The following is a 14,918-nucleotide window of genomic DNA, read 5'->3' on the forward strand; positions in this document are numbered from 1 at the left end:
GATCTATTATAATAATGAAAAAGAACTGAAGTTACCTGCATTAGGAATGAAGCCCATTCCTAACACTGAGCTAAAAAGAAAATCAGTCTGAAAAAAATACACATTGTTTGGTTCCATTTAATTAAGTGACAAAATTAAGCAACGTGCATTTATAGTGAAAGAAGTGAGAATAATTGCTACCTTTGAAGGAAGATTGACAGAGAGGATTCTGGAAATGTTGGCAATTTTTGATCAGTAGATATGGCTTGGGGTTGTATATTTAATGATTTGTACATTTACATGTATGTTTCATTCAATGAAAAGCTTACTTAAGATATTTTAATACTATACTTTGTATTAGATTGTATGGAAGGGTGAAAAAACTTTCTCAGGCTCTTAGGGTGAGTTTCATTTCCCTCACCAGTGCTCTGCCCTATTTTTATTTTACCTTATTTTTATGGTAAATGCAGTGATCCTTTTCCCAGAAATACAAGAAACCCAGTGATGACCCCCAAAGAGTGTTCTCTTTGGAAGTATGCTAGCACAGGACTTCTGTTATCATTGTATTTCTAAGAATACAACAGAGCAAGCTCTGAGACAGACACGTTTACCTGATCAGCTCCAAGCTTTGCACAAATGCCAGCGAACACCCTCTCGGACCAACAGAGAGGCGCTCAGCTCTTCTCACTGTGCTGTCCCTGTAACAGGGATCATCAGGCATCTCATACTGGGTTGAAAGATGTGGGAACAGATTGAGGAATCTGCATGTGAGATGTGTGAATTCATGCCTGGGGGCTAAAACAGAAAAACATCAAGTTGGTTCATTCTACCTGAGTGGGCAAAACTTCAACCACAGGGATGAAATCTGCTGCCTTCTTTTGCAATAACCTCAGCTTCTTCGCTGTTCCCTGGACTGTGTACACATGCAGGGCTTATATATGTATGAGGAGCAGTGAAAAATAAACAAAAGAAGTGACTCAGAAGCTGCTGGGCATTGGCATCTGACTCAGCGACAACAATCCAGATCACTAACATTTACTGACCATTAACCGTTGTGGTTTGTGAGTCTAGATCAAGCGTTGCAGCGTCTCGCCTTTCTATTGCTTCTCTAAAGTGGAAAGAGAACTTTTTCTGGGCAGGAACTTTTTAGTCTATATGGAAACCCTTGGCAAGGGGCAGATAGTCACAAAAGGCAGGTACTAGAAGGAAAAGTCAAAATCATCTGTGCCTGATCCAGTTTAGCCCAGGGGTGTGCCTGTGTGCTTGGACACTAGTCAACAAATCTACCGAAAGTTTCTTCCCTGCTTTTCTGAGAACATTCATGGTTTGCCTCAGTGGTTTGAAAAATATTTCAACAAAGAGAGATGAATCTTCCTTTGGATTATCCTGTCTGCAAAACTGTGCTGTTATTAAAAGCCTACCACGTATCTAACACTGCTGATCTGTTTTAAAGAGAACTGCAAAGTACAGGATATGAACACAGTAATGAAGGAGTTCAGAGTGCGTATAGTATACCAGAATTCTCCAAAGCATGAACGTATGAATTAAACTATAATTTTTAAAGATTGAATCCCCAACAGAAACACAAAAGCCCAGATATTCACCCCTTTGGTGATACATGGGTTCTCTATGTCCTCCCAGAAATCTCTCAAGAGCCCCCTTCTCACTTGAACTTCAGCCAAATAATTTTTTTGAACATAGAGTCTGGTTCTTGCTCCGTACCTACCAGCAAGTTTTATAACAAGAAGAATATTTATGTCACACTTTTGATGCCTACAAAACAGCCAAGTTTTTCAGATGCCAGAGAGACCCAGGAGTTCCGCCCCATATCACATGCCTTGTCACAGGATACCTCAACTCTGATTCATGCAAACGTCGTCAAGAGTCACTTTCTGAGGGGGAGGGTGGGAAAGCACACACCTGTCTGTTCTTTCCCTGAACTCTTCACATCATTCCTGAACTGCCCATCATTCCTTGAGCTCTGGTTACCCCATCACTGGGGTGTCTCTTTGATGGTTGATTTTGCTGTACCCCAGTATACTTCCTTTCCTATTTTCTAATCATTTTGTAATTCATGTGCTGACTTTTCCTTCCTTTCTCCTTTCCCCAGGAAAATATAATGAATAAAAAGTCTTACTGGTACTCACACAAAAAGAATCATTTTCCCAGGTATTTTTGTATTTGTGCTCCGACGTCAGTGCCTCTGTCTCAAGGTTAATTCGTCATCTGACTCTCTTCCATAGCTCCGTGTTCCCTCTGTGGAGCCAGGTGGCGCTATGACTGCTTCCACCCTCCCTCACCACCTCAATCACGTGCATACAAACCCTGATCTGTAGCCCCCATCCCCTTAGCACACTTAATAAGCACTGAAGAGCTGAAGAGTCATCCATCTCCCCAAACAAGAATGTGAGTGGAATATACATCGTTTAAATTTAAAAATGGTCCCGCTGCAAACACTCCTCCTGGCTTTAAACACCCTTATCACATCATTGTTGTCACTTTCTACAGCAGTTCCGGAAATTCTTTTTCATGAGTGCCTTTACAGTGTACGGTAAAATATGTGGTAATGCTGCTGCCCAGGCCATCCACTGGAAAGTCAGGCTCATGAAAACCTTACGTTGTGTCCTCCTCAACCTTATTCACCAGATCTGGCTCTGTGCAAATTCTGGCTCTGCCCCAAAGTGAAAATGACTGTGGAAGGTACATGCTTTGAATTGAATCAAGGCATCGAGGCAACCACAACAACAGAACTAAAGATACACACGAAAGAGAACTTCCAGAAGTGCTTCAGAAAGTGGTGAGAACAATGGGATAAATGCATTTGAGAGGAAAGCGATATTGGCAGAGCATTCATGGCAATATGGCTTTCAGTTAATAAATTTTGAAAATTTAAATATCAACCTATTTTGATCATACTTCTTCTTTAGATCTGTGTCTACTTATGTGTTCAGCAACAGATATTTTCTAAGTGTCAATTTTATATGATATGCTTTTAAATTCATCAGATTTACTTTAATTTGTTGGCATGCATGTTTTGATTTAGGGAGGATCTCTATTGTAACTGCTTTATATAAAAGTCCAACCATATGGTGTAGAAAATACCAAAACAACACAAAGTGAAAAATTCTTTATTGCATCATATAATAATAATAATTTTGACATCCTCCAATAAGCTATGAATATCATTAAGGTAGGAAATCATGTCATTCCTCATTGCAGCTTCAGCCTGTATGCTCAAAATACCTAAAATATTCATGGAGATAAGTTGAATAAACATGTGTGGATTTGAATAGGTTTCCCTAAGGAGAGTAGAGGCAAAGCCTAGAATTGATAAGAAAAGACTCTAAAATTTGAAGACCATCCAAAAGAAGTAAAAGTCTTCTGATGTCTAAATCTTTCCATATGTCATCTCCTAGTGCAGCGCTAATTCTGGCATAATAATGTCAGTGAAAGCAAGGTTAAAACCAGAGCAAAAAGAGCTTTTATTAACAGGAGAAATTCAAAGGAAGATGCACCGAAGCCAGCTTATAATTTCACATAAGATAATATGGACCCAAGCCAGAGTATTGCAGATTTTATAGGTTTAAGCAACGGAAATCCCTTCCCGCAAGTCACTCTCAACGTTTAGGTACCAAAAATGACTCCATACCGAAACTCCTTCAAAATCCCACAGGGTGGCTCCTCTGAAGTGTTACCTGGAGAACTACAGAACTGTGTTAGGGTTGAGGAAAAATCCCCTAGTCAGCACCCCAGCCCTGCTGCCTTTAGGGTTCTTACCACATGCACACACCCGGAAGAACCTTCATTAGGAACAGGGCAGGGGAATCGTCCTGCCCTGTGCTCAGAAGCATTGTGGCACAGAATGAGTCGAGGATATCCCTGCACACAAAACTACATCTGTGCAGCATTTTTTCCTTAAGAACAAAGAACAATTGATTCAGGACCAACCAAGAAGGTAGTGGTTGAATACATGAAGTTTTGCCTAAGAAGCTAAGTATTTGCCAGCTATCCATGAACTTTAGGAAGCCAAGCAAAGGTATTTTGCAGACAAAGTGGCATTTCCCCCTTGGAGACTCACTCCAGATGGGTGTTCGCTGGACCACCGATGGACACGGATGAGCCTGTGGACTTGCAGCAGGGTAGCTCAGCTTCATAGAGAAATCCAGCGCATGAAGTCACAGGCAGAAGCTGTTTGGGGAAGGACCTAATCAGTCTTAGGAACTCAACGACACTGAGTTGAAAGGCTTTCATTGGAGAGAGTCGTTAGCCAGAAGTAGGGTATGCATATTGCAGGAGATAATTAAATCTGTTTTAAACAGCTGTAAGAATAAAGAGATGCAATTCTCTGCATATTTTAAGGCTTTAAAATTAAATCTGAGGCAAGGGATTAAAATTAAAACTTTGATCTGTATCTCATTGTTTTAATACTTCAATTTACATACAAAGACTGGAACTTAATCAGGGAAATTTACGGTTATAACTTCAGTGAGATTTAACTGTAAAACACGAGGGCTGTGTCCTCATTAGATGGATTCACATGATCTACAATTTCACATACATTAAAGGACTTCTGGGGGCAGGAAAGTACCCACAAGGTAATAAAATTTCATAAATACTCCCTGATGCTAGCAGCCCTCAGACAGTACAGAAGATGGCTCTGGACAAAGCTTTCTGCACAACATTCCTTCCTTTGAATGCATGACACAGTTTGACCTACTTTTTATCTAGCCTTGGAAAGCCTATTCGGAGCAGTTGGAAGTAGCACAGGGAGTTCTCAGGCAGTAGTAGGTCAGGACAGGTATCAGACTCGAAGCCAGCTCACTTCTGACACAGAAGCCTCAGCTACTTTCCCCTTGCACACACAGGAGCCAGACTTGACTTCAGTGAGCTGTGAGAAGATTCGCGGCTTTCTCATGTATAATTCCTCACTCCATTCAGCTTTATTCTCCCTGGCTCTCACAAGGTAACTGAGCCGCTTCATTTCTTCTCCTTTGTTGCTTGAGGTAAGAAGAAGGAAATGGGGCAGGCAGTATCAGTTGCCTTTAGCCAGAGGCCTCGCGCAGGAAGTACAAGTCACGTTGGTTACCAGCTCTCTCTCTCGGCTCCAGTTTCCTCTGCCCTCAAAAGGAGCCCACACACAATGGGATATCGCTGCTCCTTAAGGCCTCAGAGGATAGATGTTGGTGAAGAACTTTAGTCAGCCTTATAAGCAAAAGGAGATAGCAGGCTCGTTACTGAGATTTCCAGTTCAGGGAACGTCCCAGAGGCTTGAGTCCTGAAATAGTCTTCAGTTGAGATTGCCAGTCTCCGAGCGTGCTTTCCTGAGGCTCTGCCGTGCTGCCATCCCACTTTACCCATGTGGGTGGCAGTCACCCTGAACTGGAGTTTCACTGCACCGTGGATAACTTTCTCAGATGCTGGCTGTGCAATTTGCGGCTTATTATTCCAGGCCTCTGCTACAGTAGCTCGGTCCTCAGTCTGCCCCGCCGCTGGCGTGCGGTAGAGAATCTCCATCCCCAGAAGGCAGCGGGTGAATGGACTCTGTGTCTTCACCTGTGGTTGAGATTCTTCCAGAAGCCCAAGGAGAAGTGTGAATGTTCAGTAATCCCAAGGGCAAGGACGAGAAAACTGAAGGGATCACAGCTCATTTGAACTGGAAGTGACAATGGGATCACTGGGTTTGCCTGACTTTACAGATGAAAGAGCAGAGACCCAAATGCGTAGTCAGAAGACATAGAAGTCGATCTGCTAACTCCCAGGGTTCACCTGACCCTTGTGGGGTGCCCCTTCTGCTTGTAGCAGCCCCGAAAACCTCTTTCAACTCACTTCACAGCAGCCTAACTTGGAGAAGAGATGAAGCAAAGCCTGGGCAAGAAATCATACATCCATTTCATCGACTTTGTTGGAGAACCTGGCTAAGTTTGTCAAGTGAAGCATGATGTAAAAATGTGAAAGCTACTTACAAAATTGACAGCAAAACCTCAAAACAATATGGTGATGCCAGTGTTGTGGTGGTTGTGGCTGTGTGTGTCTGTCCACGTGCATTCCCATGTATTAAAATAATACTCAACAATCTTGACAGTGCGATTTCTGGGTGGTAAAATTATGTATGATTTAAATTTTATTTTTTTCCTTTTGTTTATTTCTGCATTTGCCTGATGCATAGATCATTCTGTCTCCCTCCTTCTCTCTTTTGTTTTTTCTTGTAATGAAGCTAACATTTCTGTTACATATTTTGTTGCTAGGAAAAGGTGGTTGCATAGGTGTATTCCTAAAGCAGTCTTCCTACTACGTATTTCAAAAATGCAATTTTATTCTTATTACAAACCAAATGTTTGACTTGATGAGTGATTTTGAGAGGTCACTGATAAGCATTCATCAGGTAGATGTTACTTGCTCGTCCCATAGCTTTTCTGCGGAAGCCTCCTGAGAAAATTCCCAAAGCCGCCCACAGTGGTAGTAATAGAGCCAAAGCGCTTCATCAACTAAAAATGTGTAGATTAGGAGCAGAGAGGCCCCAGCCTATGGTCACCTACTGGCTTACACTGGCCACGAGTTCCACCTGTCCTGTGCATCTTGGTCCATTCTGAGCGAGACACCTAATACAGGAGACTTTGAAAGGAGTACTAGAGAGCTCAAGGACTGACCTGGGAAGTGGCGTTGGAGCAGGTACAACAGCCTTTCATGGTATACCGGTTTATCCTGTGACAGAGCGCCTCAGTTTTGTCATACAGAAAGGGCCAGCACTGTTCCAACACGTGTTTCCTCCTCAGGTGTCTCAGTGTTTGTCACACACACCGCCGGGATCCTCACGGAGACAGGCTTCAGCTTCCCTGGGACCGGGCAGAGCCTGGCATATTACACTAAGACAGAAGGGGGCCCAAGCCAGGCTTCTTTGAGGAACCACTTGTGCAACAGCTACCCCTGTCTCGTGAGAATGGCATTCATCATTCCTGAGAGTAAAGCTCCTCCACGCCAGGACCTTAGAGATAAGTCTCCAGTGCAGGAGCCCTGAAGGGACATTCAAACCTCAGCAGCTGGTGAGGCTGCTGAAAGGAACCGTCTGCTCTCAGATGAATGGCTGCACATTTCTGGCACTTTCTGAGAATGAGCTCCATGGAACAGTCCATGCCTCTTCTGTGAGGGACTAGTAGAAGTGTATGACTGGGATTAGGAGAGCGTGTTTCAAACTATGCTTGTGCTTCTCAGAAAAATTAAACAGGTCTGAGTCTTTAACAGCTGAAGATTAAGCAAGATAAGATATTGGAAATTAGTTGCTGTTGTTTCTGGCACAGTAAATTTTTAAGAAGCATTCTTTCATTTCTCCCTCAGTGACTACCAGAGAATGTTCTAGAATGTAGGGCAATCTTACCTTCACTCTTCTTTGCCTAAGTTCATCCACTTTTGAACAAAAGGGAATGTGGATAGGATTTTCCCCCCATATTCTTATTCTATGGGATAATGATTGCTATCTTTGAAAGCTGGGTCACACTGTAGGATAGTTACCAGCTTTCCCATTGGACAAGCCCTTGATAATCATTGTCGACCCACCTGGAGCAGGTCTGCAAAGCAGTGATGCTCAGCCCTGCCCTGCCTAAATGTCCGCAGCCATGCGAACAAAGGGCTGACATGCGTAGCTGGTTTTCTGCGTTGTTCAATGCTGCCTAATGATATTTTTGTCCTAATCTGTAGTCAGACCAGCACTAAAATAACAGCAGATGCTCCAAACCAAAGTTTGACTGTATGTCATCCTCAAACAGCACAGTGTCTGTGTTACCTGATGGTTATTTTCCATATAGTCAATCAATATTTACAGTACTAGTAGAGAATAGCACTGTATTCTTCCATGTTTCTTGTGTTATGTGTACCCCACTCCCTGTTAAGTTTGGTGAACTCATGACTTGCCCTTGTTTACCCACTGGTGCTCTGTCCTGCGGCTGTTTCCCTGCCTGGCCCTTTCCTCCGCTCCAGGGTAGTCAGTATTCAGCCTGGGTCACTCCTTCTCCCTTCCTACTCCAGCACACCCAGGTGCATAGTGCAGATACTGTATCATTTCTGTTGATTTTTAATAAAAGTGGGTTATAGTAGTCATTTCTCTGTGATTTTCTTTGGATGATCTTTAAGCTTCCTCCTGAGACAAATGTCTCTGGAGCTGGAATCAGGCCCCGTGCAGCTGTACAGGGCCAGGGTCTGACACGGTAGTTTCTGCTGTCTGCAGCGGTAGCAGTCTCTGATACACTCAGGGCTGTCTCAGGGGCTCCCGTTTGGACCAGCTGTCAAGGTTGACTTACCGTAATATTTATTTCCCTATTTGTCTCTCAGTCCACGTTACAGGAACTGATAGGTTCACACACCTTTCACTGCTCAGGTTAATCTGGGCTTCTTTGTGGCCGTTTGATGTATTTGTTTTCCTGTTACAGAATCAGTGATGCCCTCCGAGAAGCCCCGTGTGGCTTCCCTGCCACTTGCAGGCGCTTTGGAGCTCATCTTCCGGGTTCTGTAACTATGTTACAGTATATGAGTCAGGGGCACCAGACCTGAAGAAGTGTACGTGGTAACCCACATGCTTGCCCGCCTGGATTCAGTTGGAAAAATGATGATTTTTCATTTATTAGATTGAGGTAACTCTCAATTATACAGGAGAATTCTCCAGCTACTCACTGTGGGCCCCACCTCGTTCTCATATTTTCTGTTATCTTCATGGCTGAAACATAAAATGGTTTTACCAGCGGGCCGATGGGAGGTGTGGAGTGTGAAATGCATGCCAGTTCGTCCTTAGATAGCGATGTGTAAGTAAAAATATTGATGGGGGTGGGGTGGGGGCAAATGGTCACAGCCAGGAATAAAGTCACGCAAGGAAAGGAAACAGTGCCTTGTCTCAGACCCCCCCTTTCTCCCACTCCCAAGGATGGAGTAAGTGACTTTCAATGAAAGGAACTCGGTGGGGAGTGAACGGGGTGGATAAATTGACTGATAATGCTTATTTGAAGCTGACAATTAGATTAACTTTCCAGTTCTCCCTTTTGCACAAACATAAAACACTGTGTGCCCCTCCTCCTCCTCAGCCCTTGCAATATTTTTATGCACCGCTTTTGATTATTGCAAGTGCATCTTCCTTGTTAGTGGTTGTAAGTTCTTGAAAACACAGACCACATGTGTTAATTTGGTTGGTACATATCTGCAGTGTGTGTGTGTGTGTGTGTGTGTGTGTGTGTGTGTGTCCTACAAGCCTGAATCTGTAGTGCAAACCCTGATGCATTCATGCCAGCACGCAGAAGCTCCCTCTGCATCCCTGCTATGCGTCTGCCATGTGCATAGTGAACATCGTCATGAGTATAGACTTAGGAGTTCTGTGAAGCCAAAAGCCCAGCCTGACACCCAGATGGACGGAACCTGGGGGTGGCTTCGTGTACTTGACAGGACCCCCAAATCCAGGCCGACCAGAGGAAATAATGGAGAAATGGCACGGCAAAAAGACTCAGGCAACGGCAGCTAAAATCTTAGTCTTCCGTGTTGTGCGGATGGCTGCTTTCTCACTGGCAGTTGAAGTAGAATTGGCTGAAAATGTGACTGTCACACTGTCCCCCAGTCCCCGTGCAAATAACAGCCCTGCTTGTGCCTCCCGTGTCCCCACAAAGCACCCCAGACCTGTCCCGACCCCTGCCCAGCTGTCCCACGTGGAACCTGCTGTGTGTCTTACACAGTGAGTGACCCCATCTGCCCCGATACTGGCTCAGCTCCTGGTTTCAATAAACGGGTTTCTCCCCCAGACATGCCTAGCCGTGGCTTGCAGCAAAGCTGTGCAAAGCCGTGAGACCTGGAAGTGCACACTCCCCAGAAACGCAAGATTGATCGGTCCACTTGGGCTTTCCGAATGAAAGACAAGTGAGCAAGATCAGTTGACGTTTTTATTTTTTAGTGAGAGAAGTTGAAGTGATTGTACAGCATCTGAGCTGGCTGATATTTCTTTCTAGTTTCTGGTGGAGTTTCTTTTCCCCCCCTCAGGGGAGAATTTTTCCTGTGTTTAAGGAGAGCAGCACTCGTTCTTTCTGGGAATTAGCTGCTCCGTGCCCCACGCAGCGCTTGGCCGGCACAGATCAGAGGCGGGGGGCACGCGGATTCAGAGGGTCGGAACTGCTTTTCCTCTTCCTGTAAATTAATCCTTTAAATGTCAGCATTTTAAACTTGGCCTTTTCAAAGAATATGATACCATATGAACCTTACTTAATGGAAAATACATTTCTAGTTCAAAAGTTTTCTAAGAAAAAATTTCCCTGAAAATGAGAAATGGTATGAAAGAAAGAAAGAAAAGAGAGAGAAAGAACAAAAGAAAAGAGAGGAAGGAAAGAAGGAAAGAAGGAAGGAAGGAAGGAAGGAAGGAAGGAAGGAAGGAAGGAAGGAAGGAAGGAAGCTAAAGCATGGACTCACTGCATATGAGGGAAGCTTGTTTTTTGCCAATTAGATATAAGCAGCTTTGTTCCTTGAAAATCTAGGTTGTCATTCCCATGCCATTTCTCGTTCATAGGTCTGGGACCTTGTAACACTCGTTTTGTCTTCTTTCTGCGTATGAGAAATTTAGAATCACTTGATGTTAATCAGTCTTTAAAGCAACACTGTGCGTCTTTTACAGCTGAGTTTAGAGATATGTGTTTCTATATAGCCTTTTCCAGTTTGTTCGTTACCTGGGTGTTTCTCTGGCCACCCTTTGAGTTCATGCGGTAGGGTTTCATTAAGCTCATTTCATAGATCTGGTAACTGCGACCAGAAGAGGCTGAGCGAGCTGCACACGTTCATCCAGCTTGCTAGTGGCTCTAGGATTCAAGCCTCAAAGACGCCTTCAGGGTTCACCCTCGGCAGTTTGTGGCATCGATAATGAGCAGGCCGGAATAACCCGCTTGGGCAGATGATGAGACTTCTCCAGACTTCAGCCTCCTGAGGGGGACAGTGGGTGAACATTGCTTATTCTTTTTTCCACTCTAAAATTCCATGGATAATAGAGGTGATTCTTTTGACACTACCAAATACTGAAATTTAAAGAATTAGTCAATAATGTAATTATTTTTATGGTGCTGTGGGTTGAACCCAGGGCTTTTACTTTGAGAAAAATCCCCACCCCCACCTCTTTGTAATTTTTTGAGACAGAGTCTTGCTAAGTCCTCAAGCTTCCAGGATGCCGAGATTACAGGTGTATGCCACCATGCCCAGCTAACCATTATTTCTTAACTAATGATAGGGCTGAATCTAGTGCCATATTGGATGTCAGACAAGGTGTCGTCCATCCTTTTCCAACACGGTTGAGAAACCATGTATAAGGAGGACGGTTCAGGGGCCTTGAAGATACTGAAAGTGGTTCATGGTCATATAAGGTGGCCAAATACTTGAAGCTGGGTGTCATGCGCCTTGGAGTCATGTGGATGATAAAGTGATCAACAATATCTTCTGAGGAACTAAATCTCACATTGAAACTGATAATCAAACACTGCTATTTTCCAAGCCTTGAAACTTTGGTGAGTTAGTGCCCTACAGATTTGGAGAGTATCTATCTTAGCGAATCCCTGCCTGGCAAGGAGAGGCACGGAGACTCTGTCAAAATAGACAGATATTTCCTGTTGTAGGAGGGGGCCAGAGTTACTCTGTGCTGAGTGGGGTCAAGGTTAGGGCCAGGGACAACCCCAGTCCCAGCCTCAGCTCTGAGGGCCTCCCACTTCCAAGCCCCTTCCCTCTGACACTGGGCTCTTTTGCAGGGTGACGTTCAGCGGACGCTCATCCAAGTGGACTTTGGGGATGGCATCGCGGTGTCTTACGTCAACCTCAGCTCCATGGAGGATGGGATCAAGCATGTCTACCAGAACGTGGGCATCTTCCGGGTGACCGTGCAAGTGGACAACAGTCTGGGGTCTGACAGCGCTGTCCTGTACTTACATGTAACTTGTATGTTATTACTGTTGTTGATTTTTGACATATCGTACATATTGTGGTGTTTTAAAATCTAATGCAGCATTTCCTATGTAGAGGAAATGTAGCAGTTATCTTTTAATCTTTGAGCAGAAGGAGAATAAGAAGTAAGAGAACAAAACAGCAAAGTAAGAGAGGAGAAAGAAAACTCAAGGAAAGTCTGAATCCCTTCACATTGTTCTCATGGCACTTACTCTGCCTGCAGGGGACCTCTGAGATGCAGCACCGGCCTGTAGGGCTGGGCCTGAGACACCCGCAGGGCCTTTTGCTTGAAACATGAATTAGTCTTTTTTCCCCTTTGGTCAGAAATGTTGAAAGTTCCGTACATGGATAGCTTGATCAAATGAACACCAAAAAAAAAATTTCTCCCCTATGTGCCTACTTCTGCCTTCCCATGTTATGTTTTGCTTTTACTAATCACTCTATGCTTTTTCTCCTTTTTTAAAACAAAACATCTTTCCTGGGCTTCTATCTGTGGATCACTTGTTTTTTGAGAGTACTTTGGAGGGAAGGAGTGTAGACTATAGTAGAGAAACCAGACTACCTGTGCTATGTTGGAAACAGTTCCAAGAAATGCTGAGGGCTTCCCCCATGGAGGAGGCCAGAGGCAGGAGGGGACGAGACAAAAGTGACTCCTAAGTAATGTGTGCTGTATACTCCAGCGTAAGTAAGGCGAGCTCGTCCCCAGCAGTCCTAGAGCCTGCTTTGGTTACTATAAAAATAGTTTAGTTTAAAATGAAAGTAGCTCTTTTGTCTGAATGCCTAACTTCGAGAACACTTTGAGTTCTGTGCCTGGTGAGTTAAGGCCGGCATTGCTCTTGCCTGTCCTGTGCACCTGGCCCATAGGAAAAATAGAATGCAGAGAGCATCACCTAGAACTTTGCTTTATAAAGCTGCCACGGTCCAGTGAAAGGACAAGACTAGTGATGCCCAAGAGACGGGTCGCTGAAGGTTCCTCCTAATGTACTAGCAACACATTAGTCCTGGCGAATCTTTGTCTCCCGTAGACTCAGAATGGAGGTGCTTCACGGAGACAGACCTCTCCCTCAGGTCCACACAAAGTCAGAATGATTCCCAGTTTGCCAACTCAATCTCCCTGTTTTGGCTACACCTTATTAAGAACTGACTCTGTGTGTCAGCCAAGCCTGGCTCCAAATAGGCTCTGAGTATGGATGTCTTAACTACCAACATATTCCTGGGAAGTGGAGCAGTGAGAGACCCTGCTCCACAGAGGCTCAGAGAGCTCAGGGACCTCGGGGGAAATGCACACTCACTACGTGTCAGCACTCGGGCTGAATCTCAGGAATCCTATCCCTCGATCTGCAAGCAGCGTCTGCCCACCGTGGCCAGGCTTAGAGGAACCAAGTCTCCCCCAGCATCTGGTCTCCCTTCACAGCTTCACAAATCACCTGAGGAAGCTCAGGTTCTTCGGGTAAAAGCAGTGCTGTGCTACATGGCTCCATGGGTTTCAGGCTTGTAGCATAGGCTCCCATCCCTCTGTACGCCTCTGACATAATATCCCTATCTGTCAGTACTTAGGGAAGTGATGGCTAACCTTTTAGGGCTTTCCATGATAACAAACAGCTGGCTGTGGCACGCGTGCCATAGGTTCGCCACCACTGACTTAGGGGAACAAAAGCGATGATCTCATGAGACTAATATTAAAACCTTTAAAAGTGCACCGCAAACATTAGTTATTAGTGGAAAATAAAACTAGCAACACAAATAGCAGTAACTTCACTGGGGATAGCTGCTTGTTCAGCAGCATGTCGCCTCCCACAGCTGATCCTGCAGAGATTTCTGTCAGACAGTTACCTCCTTAGGAATTATAGCCGCATTCCACTGCACACACATTTACTATTTCCCTACCCTACTCCAAGCAGCTGTAAATACAGATGTAAAATTCAGTAGCAGTTTCTGGTCAAAATTTCTCAGAGCATCCCATTGAGTTTTCCATGGCTCAACCTCCTCAGATTCTTCAGATCCCTCATGTGATCTGTCCCTGCAGGGGTCCACCATGGCCCCCAAGACCCCTCCCTGGTCCACAAAACCCTGGGAGGGAAAATGTCACAGAACTTGCCTCGCCCAAGATGAGGGACCGTGAAAGCCCAGGGCTTTCAAAAGAAACGAGTTCTTTGCTTCTGTGTAATTTTTTCATCTCATCAGCCTGGTGGATTCGGTGACACATTTGACCTTAACCTTAGTGGGAGATGATCTATAATGGAGAGTCTGTGTTCTAGTTTAAGCTTCTAAATTTGTCTGGAGGATGTGGTTGGATAGACAGGAAACAACTTTCCTAAGCCTGGCACCGGTGGAGGAATGGACACTTTTATACTAATTGTGGGATCATGCGTTAAGCTGCTTGTAGCTCACATTCATCTAAAACTCAAGTGACAGCAGTCTCAGCAGGTCCTGACACTCACTCAGCGTCTCTCTCCTAAAGACCCAGAGTGCATTAGGATGCAGACAGATGCTTTGTCTTCACCTCTGTGCCATGATAGATGACTTAGGTCCTTTCCTTTGGATAGAGAACACAAGGCCCGGAGAAGTGCTATGACTTGCAGGGTTTTACACTAGGAGTACTTGTGTCATGCTAGGGTTCCTCTTACACTAGGAGGAACTCAGATTAAGAACAGCTGTGAGTGATGCTCTCAAGGGTATAACATCTAGAAGGTATCATGAGTGACTTTGGGTGCCAAAGTGCCAGGACATAGAGGAGGGGGAAGGGCTGGCATTATAGATAAAAAACAAAACCCAAAACCCAAAGTCCTGGACAGCACTGGGCATTCCTGCTAAATTCAGATCCTGGCAGGGTCACTCTGTCCCTCTGAACCGACACTGACGCTGTCAAATGACATGAAACGTGTTCCCAAAGATTCCGCCAAGCAAAGTATGCGGCGCCCTGGGAGCTAGTGCTTCCCGGTCACCACAAGGTGATGCAGGCATTGGGCCCAGTGCGTTCTGAGGCAAAGCAGAATCAGTAG

At 44.7% G+C, this 14,918-nt stretch overlaps 1 protein-coding gene across 1 annotated transcript in view; it reads left to right on the forward strand.

The window, feature by feature from the left end:
• Window positions 1-14,918, forward strand: part of Sorcs1 (sortilin-related VPS10 domain containing receptor 1) — a gene marked incomplete at its 5' end in the record, with an annotated part of 503,138 nt that overhangs the window by 443,937 nt on the left and 44,283 nt on the right. Inside the window, 1 exon segment of the mRNA XM_013504127.1 lies at window positions 11,724-11,910. Coding sequence (XP_013359581.1) covers window positions 11,724-11,910 — 187 coding nt within the window.

Source organism: Chinchilla lanigera, unplaced genomic scaffold (genome assembly GCF_000276665.1).
Source record: "Chinchilla lanigera isolate Chin_1 unplaced genomic scaffold, ChiLan1.0 scaffold00084, whole genome shotgun sequence".
Lineage (NCBI taxonomy): Eukaryota > Metazoa > Chordata > Mammalia > Rodentia > Chinchillidae > Chinchilla > Chinchilla lanigera.